This window comes from Poecilia formosa, unplaced genomic scaffold (assembly GCF_000485575.1).
Source record: "Poecilia formosa unplaced genomic scaffold, Poecilia_formosa-5.1.2 Scaffold14, whole genome shotgun sequence".
In the NCBI taxonomy this organism is placed as follows: Eukaryota; Metazoa; Chordata; class Actinopteri; order Cyprinodontiformes; family Poeciliidae; genus Poecilia; species Poecilia formosa.
Window position 1 is genome coordinate 2,895,050 of NW_006799953.1, and position 19,692 is coordinate 2,914,741.

The 19,692-nt window shown below is 39.6% G+C and overlaps 1 protein-coding gene across 3 annotated transcripts in view; it reads right to left on the reverse strand.

The window, feature by feature from the left end:
* LOC103133928 (roundabout homolog 1-like) overlaps nt 1–19,692 on the reverse strand; it is a 98,272-nt gene that overhangs the window by 46,753 nt on the left and 31,827 nt on the right. For all 3 annotated transcript variants that reach the window (XM_016668306.1, XM_016668305.1, XM_016668307.1), the window contains one exon: nt 16,169–16,495. In XM_016668306.1, the coding sequence (XP_016523792.1) occupies nt 16,169–16,495 (327 nt within the window). The remainder of the gene's footprint in view (nt 1–16,168; nt 16,496–19,692) is intronic.

Below are 19,692 nucleotides of genomic sequence, written 5' to 3' on the forward strand. Positions count from 1 at the left end.
GGATGGATGGATGGATGGATGGATGGATGGATGGATGGATGGATGGATGGATGGATGGATGGATGGATGGATGGATGGATGGATGGATGGATATACCCATACGCACACAGATATGGGCTACATCCAGGATGTTTTGACACAAAATACGTACAGTGCATACAGCTGTACATCTGCAGGCCTCTGACCTGTGGAGTCTCAGGGCAAATCCAGCAGTCAGGACTTCATACATAGCCGCAAGTTACCAACAGACACTCTTCCTTTGCCCTTTCCCCTATTTCTTCTCCTCTACCCCCCCCCTCTTCCCAACGCTACCTCCATTCCTCGTGGGAGTCTGAGGTGAGCAACAGAATCCGCTCTATTACAGAACCTCCTGAGGTATCTGCCTTCCCAGCAAGCAGGAGAGCCACAGACAAATAGTGTGAATCTGTGTACATGTCAGCAACACACACGCACTTGGACACCTCTGGTCAGAGATAATCAATGCCAACAGAGCAACAGCAAAACAGCAGATACAGAGGCTGGAGGTGGGTTGATTTGTCTCAAGCAAACCCAGAGAGCAGTTACTCTAAGAAGAGAAATCTGAGACCGAAGAGAGCTAAAAATATCTACAAAAATGCTTTCTGGGTATTTTGTGTTTTAGAAATATAATGGCAGGTTACTCAAATGATTTCACTGTAAATCAAAGGTGCCCCAAGAACAAATTTTTGAAAAGACTGTATGTGTTTTTTTTTTCTTTTGCTTTCTCGATACATCAATGCTAAAAAAAAAAAAAAAAGTGTGCAACAAAAACGTGGCAATCTCTATTTTTAACACGGAACTTTGCTTGAGCGAGAACGGGTGACAGCCAGAATGCAAGACATCACACTGACAACACTCCTACATCGCACTCCTTGTTTCAGCACACAGTTAAAAAAAAAAAAAAAAACTCAAAAAAAGACTGACAAGAGGCGCAGATGTCCAATGGCTATTAGTGCAAAAACTTCCTCATCTGTCAGTGAATGGCAGCAGTTAGAGAGCGAGCTGTCAATTAAACAGCCACTCATCCTGGGAAGCTTTTCTACACTCAAAGTACAGACAGGGCCAAAAAAAGCGGGCATGTGTGTGTCTGGATCTGTTCACATTATTTCCTCTTGACATTTTGATAGGAGACCTTTAGCGAGGCATTTCTTATGGCATATGATGTACTCATACAATACTGGGTAAAGCCTTATATGAAAATAAAATAAAAAAAAAACACAGGCTGTACCAAAATGGCAGCTGGCAATAAAAACAAAAGGGTAAATAATGTTGGGGAAGAACTCCTTTGCTGTTCATGAGATTCCCGGTATGGATTTAAAGCTACGGACAAGATTTAGAAGTTTATTAAAACGAAAGTATGTAATACAAATGTCTTCATAGTGTATAAAGGTTGAGGCCCTACTGTAAATGTCAACTTGCAAAAGCATTAAAACCTCTTAAACATTTTGTTTATGTATATTTGGTTAAGTTCCAACTAGAACAATTATTGTGTTTTACTGGGATTTTTGGTAATACCAACAGTAAAAAGAACATAAATGTAAAGTGGAATATAGGGTACATGGATTCTAATCTTTTCAACAACAACAAAAAAAATAAGTACAAAAAAATACATAAAAAAATAAAGAAATAAAAGCAAAAGGATGAAATATTAATATTTTCCAAGGTAAGTCATAATATGAGGCTTAACGTGATAAATTCACTGCCGTTTTGGAGCCGAAAGAGCCAAACTGTGCCAAAAGAGCCGGGTCGCTGAAAAGAGCCGAACTTCCCGTTTCTACGCTGTGTGCAGCAGAAGCCCACATCCACCAACTCTGAAAAATTATGCTAGAGTCGCTTTGCTTTTTGCAGGGACAGGGAAGCTACTCAGAGATAATAAGAAGAGGGATGGGACTAAATATGCGACAAACAAGAATGAACAAAAATATTCAGCTTTTTGATCTGAAGAGCAAAGAAAATTGCCACTATAATTGCAGTGAGAGGCTGTTCTACTAAGCACTGATTACAGGGGGGCCGCATGCAAAAGCATGCCGCGATTTTCATGTTTTTATTTGTAAACAAGTGTGTCCTTTTCCTTAAAATTTGCAATTAAGCAATATTTTGTGTTGGATCTGTCGCAAAAAATAAATAAATAAATAAATAAAAAAAATAAAAAATTCCCAATGAAGTTACAGGCTGTAATATTGCGTGTCAAAATGTGAAAAATGTTGAAACACTCTGAAAATCATTTGCGAGGGAGCGTCGATGAAAAAAAGATTTGCTCCCTCCTTCGTGCAACTGTCAGTCAATGTTTGAAGAGAGCCTATAATCAGCCAATTTAGCTTGAAGGCGAGAAGGAGAAAATATAGATACAGAGAGACTGGAAAAAGCTATGCTTCTCATTCGACTGAGAATTTTTAATGAATTAAAAAAAAAAAAAAACAGAGATGAGAAGTTTGTATACGGTCAATAAGCCAATCGGAGGAAAATCTGACTCAAGACGCACCCCGAGACCTATTTAGATGCAAAATGTGTCAATACGAGGTCTGATCAAAGATTAAATCCCCCCCTCATGTTTCAGTATTCCAACATGTAAAACAAGAAGCCGTCCAATCTATATTCACTCCCACTTTGGGAGACGATCCAATGGACTATGAATCCTAACCCTGTTTTATGTTTGGAGTTTTGGCTAAAAGCAAACCAAAGCCAGGTTGAGGCAGAGCATTAAGGTAAATCATACCTCTCAATCATCTTCAGTCAAACATAATACAGCTGGAGGAAATGGCGGTGCCATCAAGCATGACGCTTAAAAAGCAGCTTTTCATTGCTTTCACTTTTGCATAGATATTGGTGCTTCATACTTTGTGCTTCGCCTCAGAAAGGAAATAGGGCTCCTTAATATTCAGTGAGATACAGGGGCTGCTTTGTCTTATTTAATTCACCGGTAATTCATATTTAGGTGCACCAGTACGTCTTTATGTGCAAATACAGATCGAAGCGGAATCATGTTTGTACGAATAATTATGAAAACTGTTTTAAATCGGGTTTTCATAAGAACCTGTGCCGCTTTGTGTTAAGAAGTGCAATACACCATCTCCACCAGTGAGAGGCAGCAGTGCACGAACAGGCGTGAAGTGTGTTGGTGAAGAAGAAATCTTCCACATTGTGGGGCCAACCTAACACAAGTTATAACGGCCAGACCTCCTGTTTAAAAAGAAGCCAAAGCTTGACACCTAATACATATGAGGTGTGTCTTATTAACTTTACATTTTCTTCGAGAAAATAACATTGACTATGTTCTCTTTCTTTGTAATGTTAGCTATGAGTAATTCAAGCCAGTCCTACCTTGCTTTAAGTTAATATTAGCTAAAGTTATTAAACTCCATTACTGTAACGTTAGCCCTGAGTATTAAATATATATTTAAAGACAGGCAAATTAGTTTTTTCCCTCCAATTTTAATCTAGCAAATTAAAAGCTAATATGTTAGTCAACGTTATCCTTTATGTGCATTATTTAGCAACTTGGCTGATGTGACACAGTGCTTGTGTTCTTTGCTTTGGAAACTTTAGCCACATGAAGACCCATGTTAGCCTAGGACACATGGTGCGGGGGACAAAGTTGGCTAATGAAGACATGCTACGAGTGTGGAGGATGTAATAAGGACCAGCCACCAGAGAAAGAAGTTCCTGTTTGACCAAAGAGAAAGAAGCAGATGAAATATTCCCCAAGAAAATTAGGTAAGTCGTTTTTGTGTTAATATTTTCTCCAGGTGAAGTGGGGTGGGAAGGGCCAGGTAAGTGCGGAAGGGGGAGCAGGAGTCAAAATTCACCAGTTGAGTTAATAAGTTACGTTTTAGACAACTAAAAACTGGTGTTAAATCTATTTATTTATTAATAAGCTTCTTGCAAACAACCATAAGTCAGAGTATCTGGTTAGAAATAATTTAGAATGCTCATTAAGTAAAAAGATATACTCATGTGCCTAAAACTACGAAGGCTATTATGAAGGAGATGGCTGACATAATCAAAACAAAAAATGTTACTGTTGAAAGAACCTATTTTCTTAAGTTATAGAATAAGTAATTCTGTTTTAGTTTTTTAATCAGTATTTCAAGAGTAACAATATACTGACCAGATGTTAAACCCTCTGTTATCTTAGAACAAGTTATCTTTTGTTTTATTCCAATGTACAAAGGGTTTGTTCTACAGCTATGATGGTAGTTATAAGTTCTCCAGTGTGTTTCACGTCACTTGAGGTAAGACTTAATATCAATGACTCTGTTAGCATAGCATTTGACGCTGTAATAACACTAAATTATATCTTTATAATTGTTGCTACTTGTTTCACTTTACTTGAGGTAAAAGTTAATATTAATGACATTGTAATGACACTTAATGACATCTTCATAACTGTTACTTGTTTCACTTTACTTAATGACACTGTAATAACACCTAATGACATTTGCATAACTGCTGCTATGTGTTACACTTTAGTTGATGTAAAAAATGTTAATGAGTCTGTTATTAAATCATTTGACAGTGTAATAAAGCTTAATGAAATCTATTGCTTGTCCTACTTGTTTTGCTTTATTTCAGGGAGTGGAAATATTAATCATTGTTTTGTTAAAGCTTTTGCTAGTGTAATAATTAAATCATTATTACTATTATGACAAATTTATGTCAGATCATGATTTCTTGGTAAATGACAAGTTGTCATAATGAAGACAATTTTGTCTAGGTTAATAAGTTGTCATAACGAAAACAATTTTGTCTAGATTAATGTCAAGTTGTCATAACAAAGACATTTTGAATAATGTCAACTTTGTATTAAAAGTGTCATGATTTACCGAATGACACTTTATGACAACAGTCATAAATAAATATTCATGAAGACTTATTGATGTTCATGACAGGTGTTATGTCATGTTTATGACAGTGTCATATCAGTCTTATTCACCCCCCTTCAAATAAAGTGTTACCGAACCTGTAGAAGCGGGTAAAATCGCACAAAAAAAAAAGAAAACGTCGCTTGTTGTACACGAATGTTCATCTGACATCGAATTTAATTTGAATAGGATCGCAGTATTTTACTTGAACAGCACAATGAAGCATATTAAACCCAAAAAGTTAATTTCAGCTGCATAATGCCACATTTTTCAGGCCTGATTGTTATAAATTGCCTGTAGATTGCCATTATGTAAATGAGCCAAATCCTGACGTGTTCCGCATAACTTATATTAAATATACGAACGTGGCGGAGACAGAGATTTATGCCCCCCAAACTAACAGCAGGTATATTATCCGGCTCAAAATGTGTTTGTATACAGGAAATGGTTTATAAGTGTGCAAACAAATAAGGATTCCCAGTGCTTAAGGGTATATAACTCTTAAGATCATTTTAATTATCTTTCCTTTTTTTTGTGCTTCCCTCTGTGCCTCAGGCTTATCGTCTTATTCAGTTCCCGGTGCCTCATTTCATGCTGTTTATATTTGTGGGATATTACTGCAAATAATTTGAACCGTGAACCATATTGTGCATATAGTGAAAAACAGAGCAGATGGTTCAAAAAAAGGAGTGACCTGGAGAAAAACTTAGCTTCTATAGCCTCACACTGTACAGGCAAAAAACACATTTATTCAAAAAATAAAGGGATGCATAGAGTAAATGCTTTTCTACCCTACCATTAGCGGATTAATGAGCAGTGATGCTTTTCGGTGAGGGCAACAAAGTGTCAAGCGATTAATACTTTGAGTTTTTGACCTCCGAGACTCAAATAATTCATGTAAATCTCAAGGTGGAGGGACATTCTTTGGAAGGTGGTTGAGAGAGGAATGAAAAGCGAACATTACAAACAAGAAGTAGCTTGTTTTTGTCATCTTTCTAATATCTGCTCTTCAGCCTTGACCCGGCTACATCAGGGAGCTTTAGTGGCCTTGAAACCTTAAAACATGACCAGAACAACCCACAAGTCCCCATTAGGGACACAGCTGGATTGTAAATTGACAATAACCTAAACGATGAACTGAACTGAGGGCTGCCCTAGTGACTCGCGTGACATTATTGGGTCAATTAGTGACATTTCTGGGTCTACCATTGTGACTCTTCTTACTAAAAATTGCAAGCATGTTAATTGGCACCCATGTTCAGAAAAGAGGTCGTCTTCTGAATGAAAGGTGAACTGTTTTCAAGAAACAAAATAATAGATCCAGTTGTCTTCTACATACACAGGAAGGATTTGCATTTGTTGGGTGATCAGTTATTGATTAAGCTGCATGGAGTATCTGTCAGCTGATCTCTAAAAGAAAGAGCCAGAAAGTGATGGACTGGTAAACACTCAGCACTGTAAGATACGCCTTATTCTATTTGCATCATTCTTATTCAAACTGATTTGATCGTAATGTTTTTTTGTGTTTTTGGCACAGTCTATCTGATTTCCAATTGAAGTGAAGCTAACCCATGTCTTTTCAAACTGATTATTTGTGTAGTTTTTGTGATTAGATAATCAAATAATAGTGATGAAACCACAACATTTTTACCCTTTGCCGTTAGTCAAACTGTGCAAGGAGCGTGACGTTTTTATATCATTATGCTTGCAAAATACAGCAACAGCTGAATATGCTCTAGCAGGAAAGACTTTCAAGTGACAAAAACACTTTTGTAATGTAGGGCAGAATTCATTGCCTCAACTGTGTACATGAAATTTGCACATACAACAGTGTGTGGAACTTTTTTTTGTAATGTTGAGCACATTATTGGTCATTAAAGCTGCCAGTAAGGAGATTCAACAACAGCAGCTCCTTTATAAGCCTGTCTGCACATATAAATGTATTCCCAAGGGAAAAGAGAGAGAGAGAGAGAGATGCTCCAGAAGGGAGAGGAGGAGGGCAAAGATGGCAAAAAAACAGGGGATGCAGAACTGACAACCCAGGCAGTCTCAGGGAACGCTGTGTTGGAATTGTTCCTCTCATTATTCTTCTTTTCAGCCCTTCTTAGCCCTTTAGTGTGCTGGATGTTATAAATTACGTCCGCAGGCTGTTAGAAAATACAGCAGCTTATTTGGTTGTGGTGGACAAGCGGTAGGAACAATCTCAGATTTCCATTCTGTGTCTGTGCCGCTGACGTTGTTCAGCTCCTTAATAAGACACAGCATGATTTTTATATTAATTTTTGTAGTTTTCTATGTTATTACATGCTAAACATAGCTACATAATAATCTCTGTTATTCCAAAATACAATATTGCCTTGTACATGATGCTACAAACACTGTGTGTCTGCTCTGATACAAATGTATACTGTGCAGCAAATCTGATATCCCAGTTCTATTTAAGGATGAAGTGAAACAGAAACCGATAGTCCAAAGTGTGCTGCCTATCTGGAAAAAAAACAAAAAAAAAAACAGTCAATTGAATTTCAAAGCTCTGCAGTTGTCCCGTGTTTCAAATACATTATGTATGCAAGGCAGGGAAACAAAACGAAGCATCCGCATCCAGTAGATTGCATAAGAATTCTGATTAGTTTAATGATAGTCAGAAAAGTTGGCATTTTAATCACAAACAATCATCGAACCACAATTACACAGCGCACCATCTGGAAGAGCGCTCATTTTTCATTTTCATGCCTTGAAGGCACTGTCAGCGTTTGACAGATTTATTTATTTATTTTTTGTTTTTGCTTTTTCTTGGATGATGCGATACAGCAGCTCAGATCAGCTAAGACAAAACAAATAAATAAATAAAAAATCTCTGATGGACAAAACACTGAAACAAAGTTGCAACCTTTGACCTCCCCCAAGGAAGTAAGAATCAGCCACAAGCGTGGATGAAGTTGTAGCCTGTGACATTATGTAGTGATGAGCAGAGGATGGATAGCTCTAATATCTCACAAAAGGCTAAGCCATCCCTCTTTTCTTAGCGACAGCAGGATTAGTCAACTGTCGTAAGCCGTTAACTCCTATAAGCCTCGGCGCTGACAAACCCGCAAGCGTGCGGTGCGGCGGACGTTAGACGCATCTTGCTTTTCCTGAACGCATGGCTCGTTGCATGTTGTGACTCGACGACAACGGGTTTTCCCTATTAATTAATTTTCAGTTGTTAGAAACAGTTTTGCAGCTATGAGCACATCACTGTTGATTACCTCTCCCTCTGGGAAGTTTCTGTTGCGCTGACACAAATCACGCATGATGTCATGGTAAACCGACACAACGGGCGTGGAGTTTCACTGGGAAACAGATAGAGATCAGGCAGCTTTACTAATCTGGGGGGAAACGCGACTGGCACCGAAGTTCGAATCCGAGCAGGAAACAAGGAGGGGGATCATTTTCGGCTGTTTCTTTTAAAGGGGAAACAGTCGGAGCTGAATATATTACAGCAAAATGATACCTGGCATGATACGGATGGAGGGGGAGGGGAGGCTCCCCCTCCATCCGTGGCTTTTGGAGTGAGACGCCAAAAGCCATGTGTGTAAAATCACTGAAACTGTACCACCAGAGACATACATCACACAGAAGTGTATGCAAAAGAAGAGTTTTGTTCATTTAAATCTTGCTGCTGTTCTTTTTCTCTTCATCTCTTTCTATCACAAGCTACAAATGTGTTGATGCTTGAGCTCTGGTTATCAGTTTCAGTTCATTCCTAGTTTTATTTATGTGTTTTTAAGCTAACACATGCCTTACAAATAGGCTGTATTCTGGTTTAATTGGCTGCATGCCACATAATTAGTCAGCTAAACCAGGAAAACTCCAGCAGATTGCAGTAGTTTATGCCAGGTGGCGTTCAGCGACTTGCATAAACAATCATCCCTCGGAAACACGTTCATGCATCGTCGGGATGCCGTCACACCCTTACAAAGTATTTCATCTGGAATGTATCTAAACCAAAGTAGTGCCTACTTGTGAATTGAAAGGAAAGTGATTGATTTTTTTTTTTTTTTCAAAAAAATTTCCACGTATTAATCTGTGAGAAGTTTTTATCCAGACCCCTTCTCCCCAATAAAATAAAAGCAAAGAAATCAAACAGATCAGGAAGGAAGCTTAGCTTATGATTAGGTTATAAATCAAACCTTAAGATCTGAGCATCTTTTGAATTGATCATCTCACCCATCGAAACGTGGCTATCCACGTAAACTGACAGGCTGGTAAGGAGCATCTCTAAAATGTTTTAAAAGGGGATGAAATAAAAAAAAAAAACCATCTCCATTTTAGGGGTTTTATAACTTATTAAAATGGTGAAACACTTGCTTGTATGCTTCTTAGGCTTGTACTTTAATGAATTTTTCCCCTACAGACAGTTTGAATCCAAAGATGCCTCAATTGCTGTTTTACCTCCAATGTGTTTAGTCCTATAATACAGCCAAATGTGCATTTGTACATGTACGACTGCCTAATGCCACACCTAATAGTTAATTTAGAAGATTTTATTGTCAAACTTCCTCCAACTCTACTCAGTGGGTAGGGTATATAGTTCTGCAAATGAACATGCAGATTTGAAGGAAAGCCCTTCCAAATAAACAACAGCTGTCGTTTCAATCAGAAATACAGGCTGCATATGGGTGCAGAAAAATTCTGGTAAAGTGTGCTTTAGACAGGGAGACGCACGAAAAAGAGCAAGATTCTGTCTTCTGGTTTTACTGCCTCACATTTCGGAGCCATATGCTCCATATCAGAAGCTCTCGACTGCTTCTCCTCTCCTTTTCTCACAGTGCCGCCGCAAGCCGAGCAAGCTCTTCCCCCTCCGTCCCGACGCTCCGCCGCAAATCTGTCTTGTGGAAATGCTGAGCCAAAGGGAATATAGCAACTAAAATTGTTTAGACAATACTTGCAGCGCACTCGCCCTGGTATCCAGACTGTAAACACAAACCAGCTGTCCCCAAAGTGTGATGCTTATTCACAGACGGCTCTAACCACGGGCCAACTTCGGGGAGAACAAGGAAGCGGAAAACGGGATGAGAAACAGCCGGCCTCACATACTGTTACAGACAATTGGAAATGACTACAACTAGACATTTATGTCTTCCTGACAAGAGAGGATTTCTAGTGTGTCAGTGCTTGTCTATCAAACAGTATCACCCATTGTCTATATGAAGTGAAAATGACAATGTTTTTTGTTTTTTTTTTGTTTTTGATGTATATGCAGGTCTACTGCCACTTGCGCTGCTTTAACGTGTTTATCCTGAGTGACTGCTGACTGGATGCTGTCAGCAGCAGGTGACAGGCATTTCAAGAGAGGAGCCATTAGCTAATGGATAGGGGCAGGAAGAAAAGGTATCGGACCTCCGAGAAGCCGCAACAGTCTATATACGCCGCTTTGTGCATCTCTCGTAGCCTCGCATTTTCAGTATGTGATTATAATAAGACTGGGCTTGGAGAAGCAAGCTTGCAGTACATCCGGAAAGCGTTCACAGCGCTTCTCTTTCTGTTTCTGTTTTTTTTCTTTTCTCTCGCATTGTGTCATTATTCCACATTGTATTAAATTAATCTCTTGCATCAAAATTTGGCACATAAGCACCTCATTATGACAATGTGGAGAAATGTTTTTGAGATTTTGGCAAATTTATAAAAAATTTAAAAAAAACTCAAGAAATCCCTTTTACATAAGTATTCACAGCCTTTGATTATTTTTGTTGATCCACCTTCAAGTCTTTTTGAACATGACGCCCCAGGCTCAGCTCTTCTGTCTCGGGGCAGTTTTGCCCGTCGTCCTTTGCAATTCTTCTCAAGCTCCATCAAGCTGGATAGGAGATGTCTGGGCGGCCATTTTTAGATCTCTGCAGGGACAGTCAGTCAGATTCAAGTCTGAACTCTGGCGTGGCCGCTCCAGGACATCCACGGAGTGGTTTTAAAGCCACTCTTCAGATCTTGGCCATGTACTTTGGGTCGTTGCCCTGCTGAAAAATGAATCATCGTTCCAGCCTGAGGTCAAGCGCTGACAAAATGTAACGTGTCTCGGAGAAACAGCAAACTTTGTGATTGTACATCAGCATGTAGAAATTAAAACTACACTTTTATGTTCATGAAGTAACCTCTGCTGCTGCACTGACTTGGTAATGGTGACTTCATGAATGCTGTTTTAATTTTCTTTTGCGTAACATAGTCTAAGACTTAAAGTCAACCTTACATATCCCCATTGCACCAGATATGTAATTGTTTTTATCCCAGTTATTAAGTGGATTTAACCAGAGCTACATTTAGCATGCATAATCCAAACTTTAACATTCACTTCTCTTCCTGGAACACCTTTAATCATTTTCCCCCACTTTATTTTCTGAGTTATCCAAAGTACAGTATAATCAAGGTCTCTGAATCTATACGGCTTTGAATTTGGAGGTTTGTTTACTTTCCACTGATTGAGCTCCAGATTATGTCAGTGGAACGTCTTTGTAACCTCATTTTTTGAAATATATTTAAAAAAAAATGGGGCTGATTTCTTCCTTCTTCCAAAACACTCCCAATTAGTTACAGTTTGTCAGAAAAGGACAACACATCATGATTGCAGCACTGAAACAACCTGTTTTTAGAAAATAGGGGAGGATGTTTTTCTCACATTCAAAGCGTTTTAATGGAGTCACTCAGGGATGTGTTTCAAGACCATTTTTGTTGTCATTTCTAAACACGTTTCCACCCACGGTGCTATTACATCATTGTGACGATACACAGTTGTAAGAAAGCAAAAAAAAAAAAATATTAAGCCCAATTTGGATTTTAACTTCCAATGTTCTTGCTGTCACCTTTTGGCAAACAGCAATTTGACAATCACAGTTATTTACTTTAAGAGGCCGACCTTTTCTTCCCTCATTCTGTTCCCATTTTCTCAGAAGCGGCATGGCTGTGTGGTTGTCAGTCCTGTCTTGTGGCTCGTTACTTCATCAGCGCAGTGTTATAGTTTAACCTCCAGTCCCAACCATAAACCTCACTTTCCTCCAGCAAATGGCAATGTCCAATTAGTTTAAGACTAACATTTACTCCTTCCTCTTACTGAACCTAAAAACTGTCCTAGTATCCAATAACCTTTAGAGTACACGGGCGGTGACTTTGCCTTCACCTCAATAAAGCGCTCCATGATTGAATCAAGTGGCTGAGGTCAATAGGACATATGTTCATTTCCCCGGGTCCTCCAGGGTCCCTGCCGGCAGAAAAAATATGCTGAGTGTCTTCTGTGACATTTATTGGACAGGAACCAAGTTATATCTCTCTTTTGCCTTATTTCTTATTCCTCTTTTGCTTTCAAGATGGACTTCCAGTGTGCATGCGTGGAAGTGGGCACACACGTCTCTCCCCCCGTGTGCGTGTTGTGTATAGTTACACAGTATTTCCACCCTGTGGTCACGCTTCTGGCACCGGCACATACTACATCTGTCAGTGTCTCAACGGGTCACCTCAATTTTCTGCCAACAAGTCTTACTAGTGTGCCTTGAAGGACAGATACTTCTTTCCTCTCTGTATTCGATCGCTGTCTGTCTCTGTCACTGCTTTCCTCCTCGCATCACTTTGCATCTGTCAGCTTTCAGCGCCGTCTTTTGTCAGCCCCCTCCTTCACGTTTCATCATCTCTGCCTTACTTCGGTTAAATCGGAACAGCGGCGGGAAGAGTCGTAAAAGTCATTCAGATAATTAATGTGGAATCGAGCTGTTTTCTTTTTTTTTTTCCTTAAGTACCAATTTTTCCACTCTAATTTTCACATTTACGCCATTCCTGAGTGATCAAATGACTAATTCTCGGGGGGATTCTTGATGATGTTCTGCTGTTTCTCCGCCTGCCTGGGTAGCTGACTCGATGAACCCATCAAGTTATTTAAAGTGACGGGATATTTGTGACAACGAGTCACGTAAAATTTATTATTATGACCCGTCACGTTTATTTTTAGAAAGAGGTTGGAAATCAGAAAATTCACTCAGTAAATTGAGGTCATCGGGTCTTGCTTGCTCTACTTTTTTTAGTTGTTATTTTAAGGAAAAAACATCAAATCATGTGAAATTGTTTTAAAAATCTTGAGGAGATAATATTAACCTTAGTAAAACAAGTTGACCTCACAGTAAGGATTGTCATGATGCAAAAGTACTCATTCTATTTAAATATTTGTACATTTTATGTTGCATAATGTATTTTACTGGGATTGTATTTAATTGACCAACACAAAGTAGTGCAAAAGTGCAAAGTGGAAACAAAATTGTTTTCAAAACATTTCGGAAACATAAAAAAAATGAAACGTCTAACATCTATGTGTGTTGTAGCTGCTAACCGTTTTTCTTCTCTAGGCTTGCTCTGCGTTTAGCTCCATTTATCTTCACAGGATTTCTGAACGGCTTCCATTTCTCTGCGGAAGAAAAGCATCCCCTCCAGCACGATGCAGCCTATGCTATGCTTCACTGTGGGGATGTTATGTTCAGGGAGCGTACATTTTTTTCCCCACTTACTTTAATTTGCCTACATGGCTTGTGACAAACTTTATGGAAGACTTTTTTTATGTCTTTAGCTTAAAACTGACTATATTTGTGCCACTTTTTCCAGGCAAGCCAGATTTGTGGAGTGCATGACTAATAGATGTCAATTCATTCATACCGTTTCCTGCCTGTCACATTTTATTTTACTACAGAGTATCCAAAAGACTGTCTCATAAACTATTTAAACATGGTGGGGGTTTCTCCGAGGTGTTTGTAGCAGAGCGTCTTAAGCCAGTTCAATGAGGCACGCGAGAGCAGACGTCACAATGGGACAAAACAGGAACTATCGTCTTATTTCAAAGTAAAAATCTTAAATATGGATGCAACATGATGTCAAACTTTAAGCCCTTAAACCATATCAGAGCCACATAATTAGAGTTTTTATTTTCTACGTCAGACGAAATCACATCCTGATAGGAACGTTGTGAGACATACTTCACTTTGACAAGAAATACCACAGCTTTTAATTGCGATGATCTCTCATACCACAAGAGCTCTTCACTTCCCGAGTAATCAGCATACTATGCTCCAGTTCTGGCACGGCCAGTCAAATGTTCGTAATTTGTAAACTCGTCTAAATATTAAGGTGGTTTTAGGGGCTAAGAGCAACAATTAATGTTCCCACAGCTTTCACAATTACCAGTTTTATAAATCTCAAGAGTTCAGTTTTGACCGGCTAAGAGTCTTTAAAAAGCTGTTAGTGGCTAACAGCTTTTTGTGGTATTCACAGATGGCTAATAAACTATCCGTCTTCTGAACTGTCACTGTTTACTCCTTTTACCGCATACAGAAAAGGCAGCCGCAAAAGTGATAAATGTTTCTTAATTGTTTATGCTGTCATCTCGCACAATTAGACATCTTTGTAAGATGACTGCCAGCACAAGAGCTTCTCCCTAGTTCCGCAGTAGTTGCTAACTTTGGTGAGCGATTTCAGCACTGCATGAAAACTAATCTAAAAAACAAAATACGTAAGAGAAACTCAGCCAATGCGCAAGGTAAGTCCTTCTTTTCCATTTTCTCCGTCATGGGATCTCTTTGTCTCAGCAGCTTTTTCCAAAAGGCAGTTCTGTTTAACCACCTAGCCCCAGGGTGAGCCATGAATCTGTGTGACCTCTGAAGGATGAAGTAAGGAAATATAATTCATCCGAGCAGCTTCAACAAGTCTTCTCTGTGTTCCACCTCGACCCTAAAGCCTTGCAGTAAATTTTGTGAACTACAAGTAATAAACTCTCCGCACGCCCGCCCCCCCCACCTCCACCCTACCCACCCGCCTCTGAGAGGCCTTGGCTTTCCGAGGTCGGACTGCTGATCTAGCATTACTGTGATACACTTTGACCATTGCCTTCATTATGATGCAGAAGGTAAAACTTACACTGGAGGGCCGTCATTATTGTAAAACCTTGGTGCAAACCCTAGAGGTTGAAGCTGTGAAAGCTGACACAGCTAAGCAAAGCGGAGGCTTGACAGTAAACGATGGAGAAGTGTGCTGTGTGTGCGGGCACGTCTCTGATCGTTAACCCTTGTCACCAACACCTCCCTCAATCAATGCCTTCTTTATGCGTGTTATTACCCAGTGTTTTCGGATTTGGAAAACCTTTGCTCCAATGGGACTTCATCCCCATGTGGCCTTCTTTGCTGAAGATATTTCTCCAAAGGTTGCATATACTGACCTTTTGCTCTTTGCCCTTTCTAAGGGCATCCTTCCATCACTGCATTTAACATACAGACATTTATTATAGCTGTAAGCAACCTGATGGATTCCTGCTTGAGATAAACCCGTTCAACTGGAAGCACATCAACACTTTTACACATGCATGACTCAACAAGGCTGGATAGTTTTAAAGTCTGTGCCATGTATAAACAAATCAGTTCATAACTGTGAAGGAAAGCTGTCATGTTGTCCTGCTGGATAACAAGGAAAGTCTTTTATAGCCTCAAACTTTTTTTTTTTTTTTTTTTTTTCAGGATTGTCCTGCATGTTAGTTTCCCCATGAATTTTGACCAGGTCCGTATCTCTTCAGAAGAAAAGCATCCTCACAGCATTTCGCATCTCGGCAAAAAGTTTAATATCATTGTCAAAATAACAGAGAACTTCTTTTACATGTATGGCCTGTGGCAAACTTCAGACAGGGCGTTCTTTTAACAATGGAAGGCTTCTTGCCGCTATTGAGATGGCAATAGCAGTGCCAGTTTCCAAAACACAATGTAAAAATAGACAGAGGAGGTCATTCATTACCACTGATAAATCACAGCATGAGAGGACTGTACGGATCCCCTTGTTGTATGTTTGTCGTATGTTTTATGTTTCACTGTTTTAATCTCTAGCATGTCCTAACATGTTTATTTTGAAACTGAATAACTTCTGAGGGCAATTGGATGTACTGAATTTTATCGGGGGCTGTCAGAGTAAAGGGGATAAACATAATTTGTTTTCCTTTTTTTAGATTTTGTAGCACCAGTGGCCATTAGTCAAAGCTATCCAGTAGAAAATGGAGAGGAAGAGATGGACATGCAGCAGGAACCTCGAGGTTAAGGATTAACCCCCCCCTGACTGTTACATCCGTGACCAGTGGCCCCGATATATCAAGGATATTTTTCGCATGTTCTCGCTTTGCTACCGTATGTTTAATGTTTTTTTGTGTAGATTTATTCTATAGGACTATTTTCAGGCAACGTGTTCTAACGAAACTGGTGGATATCAACACAATCAGACAGGGGGGGGAGAACAGCGGCACTTACTAGCTACTTCCAGGGATGCGTTGTGACTGATCGCCTGGCCCAGATAATTTCGGGCCACACAGACGTAGCTGCCGTCGTCTGGCTTGCTCCGACGTCCGTGGACGATGCGCAGGAAGAAGAGGGATCCGCTGGGCAGCAGCATGCGGTGGGAGCGCGGGTTGTCTCGGTCCGTCTCAACGCGCTCGCCATCTTTGTACCATTCCACTGTCGGGGTTGGACGGCCCTCTGCCTTACAGTTGAGCGTGGCTGGTTCCCCTTTGGACACAATCAAATCAGACGGGTGCTCTACAATCCGGGGTGGGAAGTCTTCCTGTCGGAGACGAGACCCTGGGAAGGGAAGTGGGAAAATTAGCTGTATATTAATTCTGTATGTTAAAGTAGAACACTGAATATGTCACAACTTAGAGCCATAAAGAAACATACCAAATAATCCCCCAGTAAAGTTGACTAAGAGAAACAGGCAATTAATACCAGAAATGTAACAGAATGTAAATCTTTTGTTTTAGCAGCTACAATCTCATCAGATAATGTAAATTATAGTAAAAAAAAAATAAAAAATCCAACAACAAAAGCAATGATGTGTGGAATCTTTCAGGAAGCAATATGTCTCAAAATATGAGACAGATGTCTTTGAAAAACAATAATGGTATAACTTTATACCGCTTTGGAAAAGCTCCAAGGCTGAATTTAAATAAGATAAAAGCATCACGCATGACTGTTCTGACGGAATGATGTTTTCCTTTGTTTCATTTTTGCACGCCTGTGTAAACTTAAACTCTAAATTTTTCATGCACTTCTATCACTCACGATACCCCTTCACCATATGAACCCAACTCCACCACAGCCTGTAAATAAGACACAGAAATATGAATCGATACTTCCAACCACACAAACACTAACAACCACAAAATCCCCTTTAATCCCTGATTCACTGCTGAGATGTCAATCAATCCGCTCCCTCCACGAAGCTGTGCAAGGCGGATTCCCACTGAGGCTGAGGACAAACAAACCCCCCTAATGACTTCCAGGTACACAACTCTGATGCCTCTGCACATCTAACATTGCATTCATCTCTTTCCAGCCCACCCCAGCACAGTTAACCTCTCACACTGTGCCACTTCCTATCCTGTAAACACCCACAACCCATCTCTTCCTCTCATTTTTTCTGTAACATCACCTAAAGCCGGGAATTTCCTTCATTCACTGCAATCCAAACAAAGCTAAAAAGTGCTACGGAGTGCTAAAAACGAATGACAGAAACTCATTTTTCATTTGTTAAGTACAAATAGCTCAGACCAGATTTGACCACCTTTTGCCTTTGAAGCTGCTTTCATTTTTTTTTTTTTTTTTGTGGCATGGAGTCAACAAAATGTTGAAAACATTCTCCAGAGATGATAGCATCACTCAGTTCCAGCAGATTTTGTTGGCTGCACGTCCATAATGCAAATCTCTCATTCCACAAAATCCCAAAAGAGGCTCTGTTCGATTAAGATCAAGAGACGAAGGAGGGAGCTAGAGTATTGCAAAACCCACATTATGGTTGAGAACAGAGAGACGATTTGTGCTTTGTAACGTGGCTTGTTTTTCTGCTGGAAATAGCCAATTAGTTGATGGTGCACTGGGTTCATAAAGGGATGGGTATGGTCACCAACAATACTCAGGATAGGGCGATTAAACAAGGTTACATTGGTTCTAAGAAGCCCAAACTGTGACGAGAAATATCCCCATTTTGGTGAAGTGCAGCCTCATTTTATTTGATTTTAGATGACTTGAGTCTGACCTGGTGTTTTCTTCTCATGCAGTTGCTCATCTGCTTTGAGAATCAATGTATTGTGGACAAACAGCAATACGGGGTAATAAACCACTCTTTATTGTGTGTAAAGAAAGTTAACAAAAGAGACAGTTGTGTGTGAAGATCCCAGCAGATGAAAACAAACAGTCAGACCAGGATGTCAGGCATCAACAGCCAAAATCCCTTAAATCTCCTTTTTTTTGTTTTCCCGTTCTGATGCTCAGTTTGAGCTTCAGGAAGTCGACTTCAGCATGTTGAGATGCCTAAATGCATTGAGTTGCTGCCATGTGAGTCATAGATTTTCTATTTCTGTTAATAATCCATGGGATAGGTGTATTTATTAAACCAACAAGTTAGTATACATCCAGTGGCCAGTCCTTAGTGGCATTCATAAGGTCAAATGGAAAAGAAAATGTATCATTTTTTCTTTTAATTAGATGCAGCAACACTAAGATTACCTGATATTCTTGCACCTTTTTTTTTTTTGTTAATCTTTGAGAAAATCTAACTGAACAAAGAACCCTTATTAAAAGCGTATTGGAAGTAAGAATTGGTCAGGAAAAGTCTAATCATTTCACTAGTAAACACCGAGTTCTGAATACAGAAATGTGTTGTTCGAATCAAAATACAATACGACACGTAGGAAAATATTTCTGTAGATGTCATGCTTCCACATCTTACTGCATTGTAATTCTATGTCAGCAGAGCTTTTGCTGTTTATCTGATGTAATACTGTTGGGACACATGTTGGTTCTTTTTCATGGGGCTGACAACAGAAGCTTCCACAGCTTTTAGCAGGGCCTGACTGTAATGTGTCAGTGGCCTTGGAAAGCAGATAATCCCCCCCATGCTCTGGTGGTGAAATCCTACATTCCCTTTGCACCCAGTAATACCCACACGCAGGCATTTAGCCACACTGGTAACACCTTACAAACTGAGTGGAAGGTTTGTGGTGCAGTTTAATCACTTGTGTGTTTTCACACGTGTACTTGCTGCTTTCCAGAAGCTGATAAAAGAAAACAGGATCTTACGTGCAGCCTTCTACGACGTCATACCGCAAGTACAAAAAGAAAAAAAAAGAGCATAAGATACATGCATGAGCTCATTATTAGAAATGCTCAGGTTGTGCAACCAAAATATTTATATGTAAATATAATATTTCTGGTACGGCAAGTCGAATGTTCGTAATTTGTAAACTCGTCTAAATATTAAGGTGGTTTAAGGGGGCATTCCTCAGTGTGACCGCTGAGGAAAGATCCTGCGTGAATCTGAAATAACTAATCATTTTTTGCGTTCTTTCTTTTTCAATGCAATAAGTGGTTGACTTAACACAAAATTTGCATTCTTATGAAAATCGAAGTTTAACAAAAGCTTTTTTAAGCAAAGGCATCCAAAAAATATATACAGTGGACATCAGGCTAGTTGTAGGCCAGTGTTTGTGGATTTAACCGTTCGTTGATTTTTACGAGGAACGTAACTCCAAATTATTCGCTCAAAATTCACACAGTTGCAGATTTTTGCTAAAACATTCAAAATATAATGCAGCTAAGGTAGCTGAAATATCTGGGCGCAACGCTACTTAGAGCCATATGCTTTTGACTGGCGTCTGTGAAACAGCCAACCCAGGAGTGCAATTCATTTTCCTTGGCACTGATTGGCTGCGCCCCCAAATAGAAGAGATAAAAACTGCAGATGTTAGCTTCTGATGTAGTGCTTAAATGGTTTCTACTGA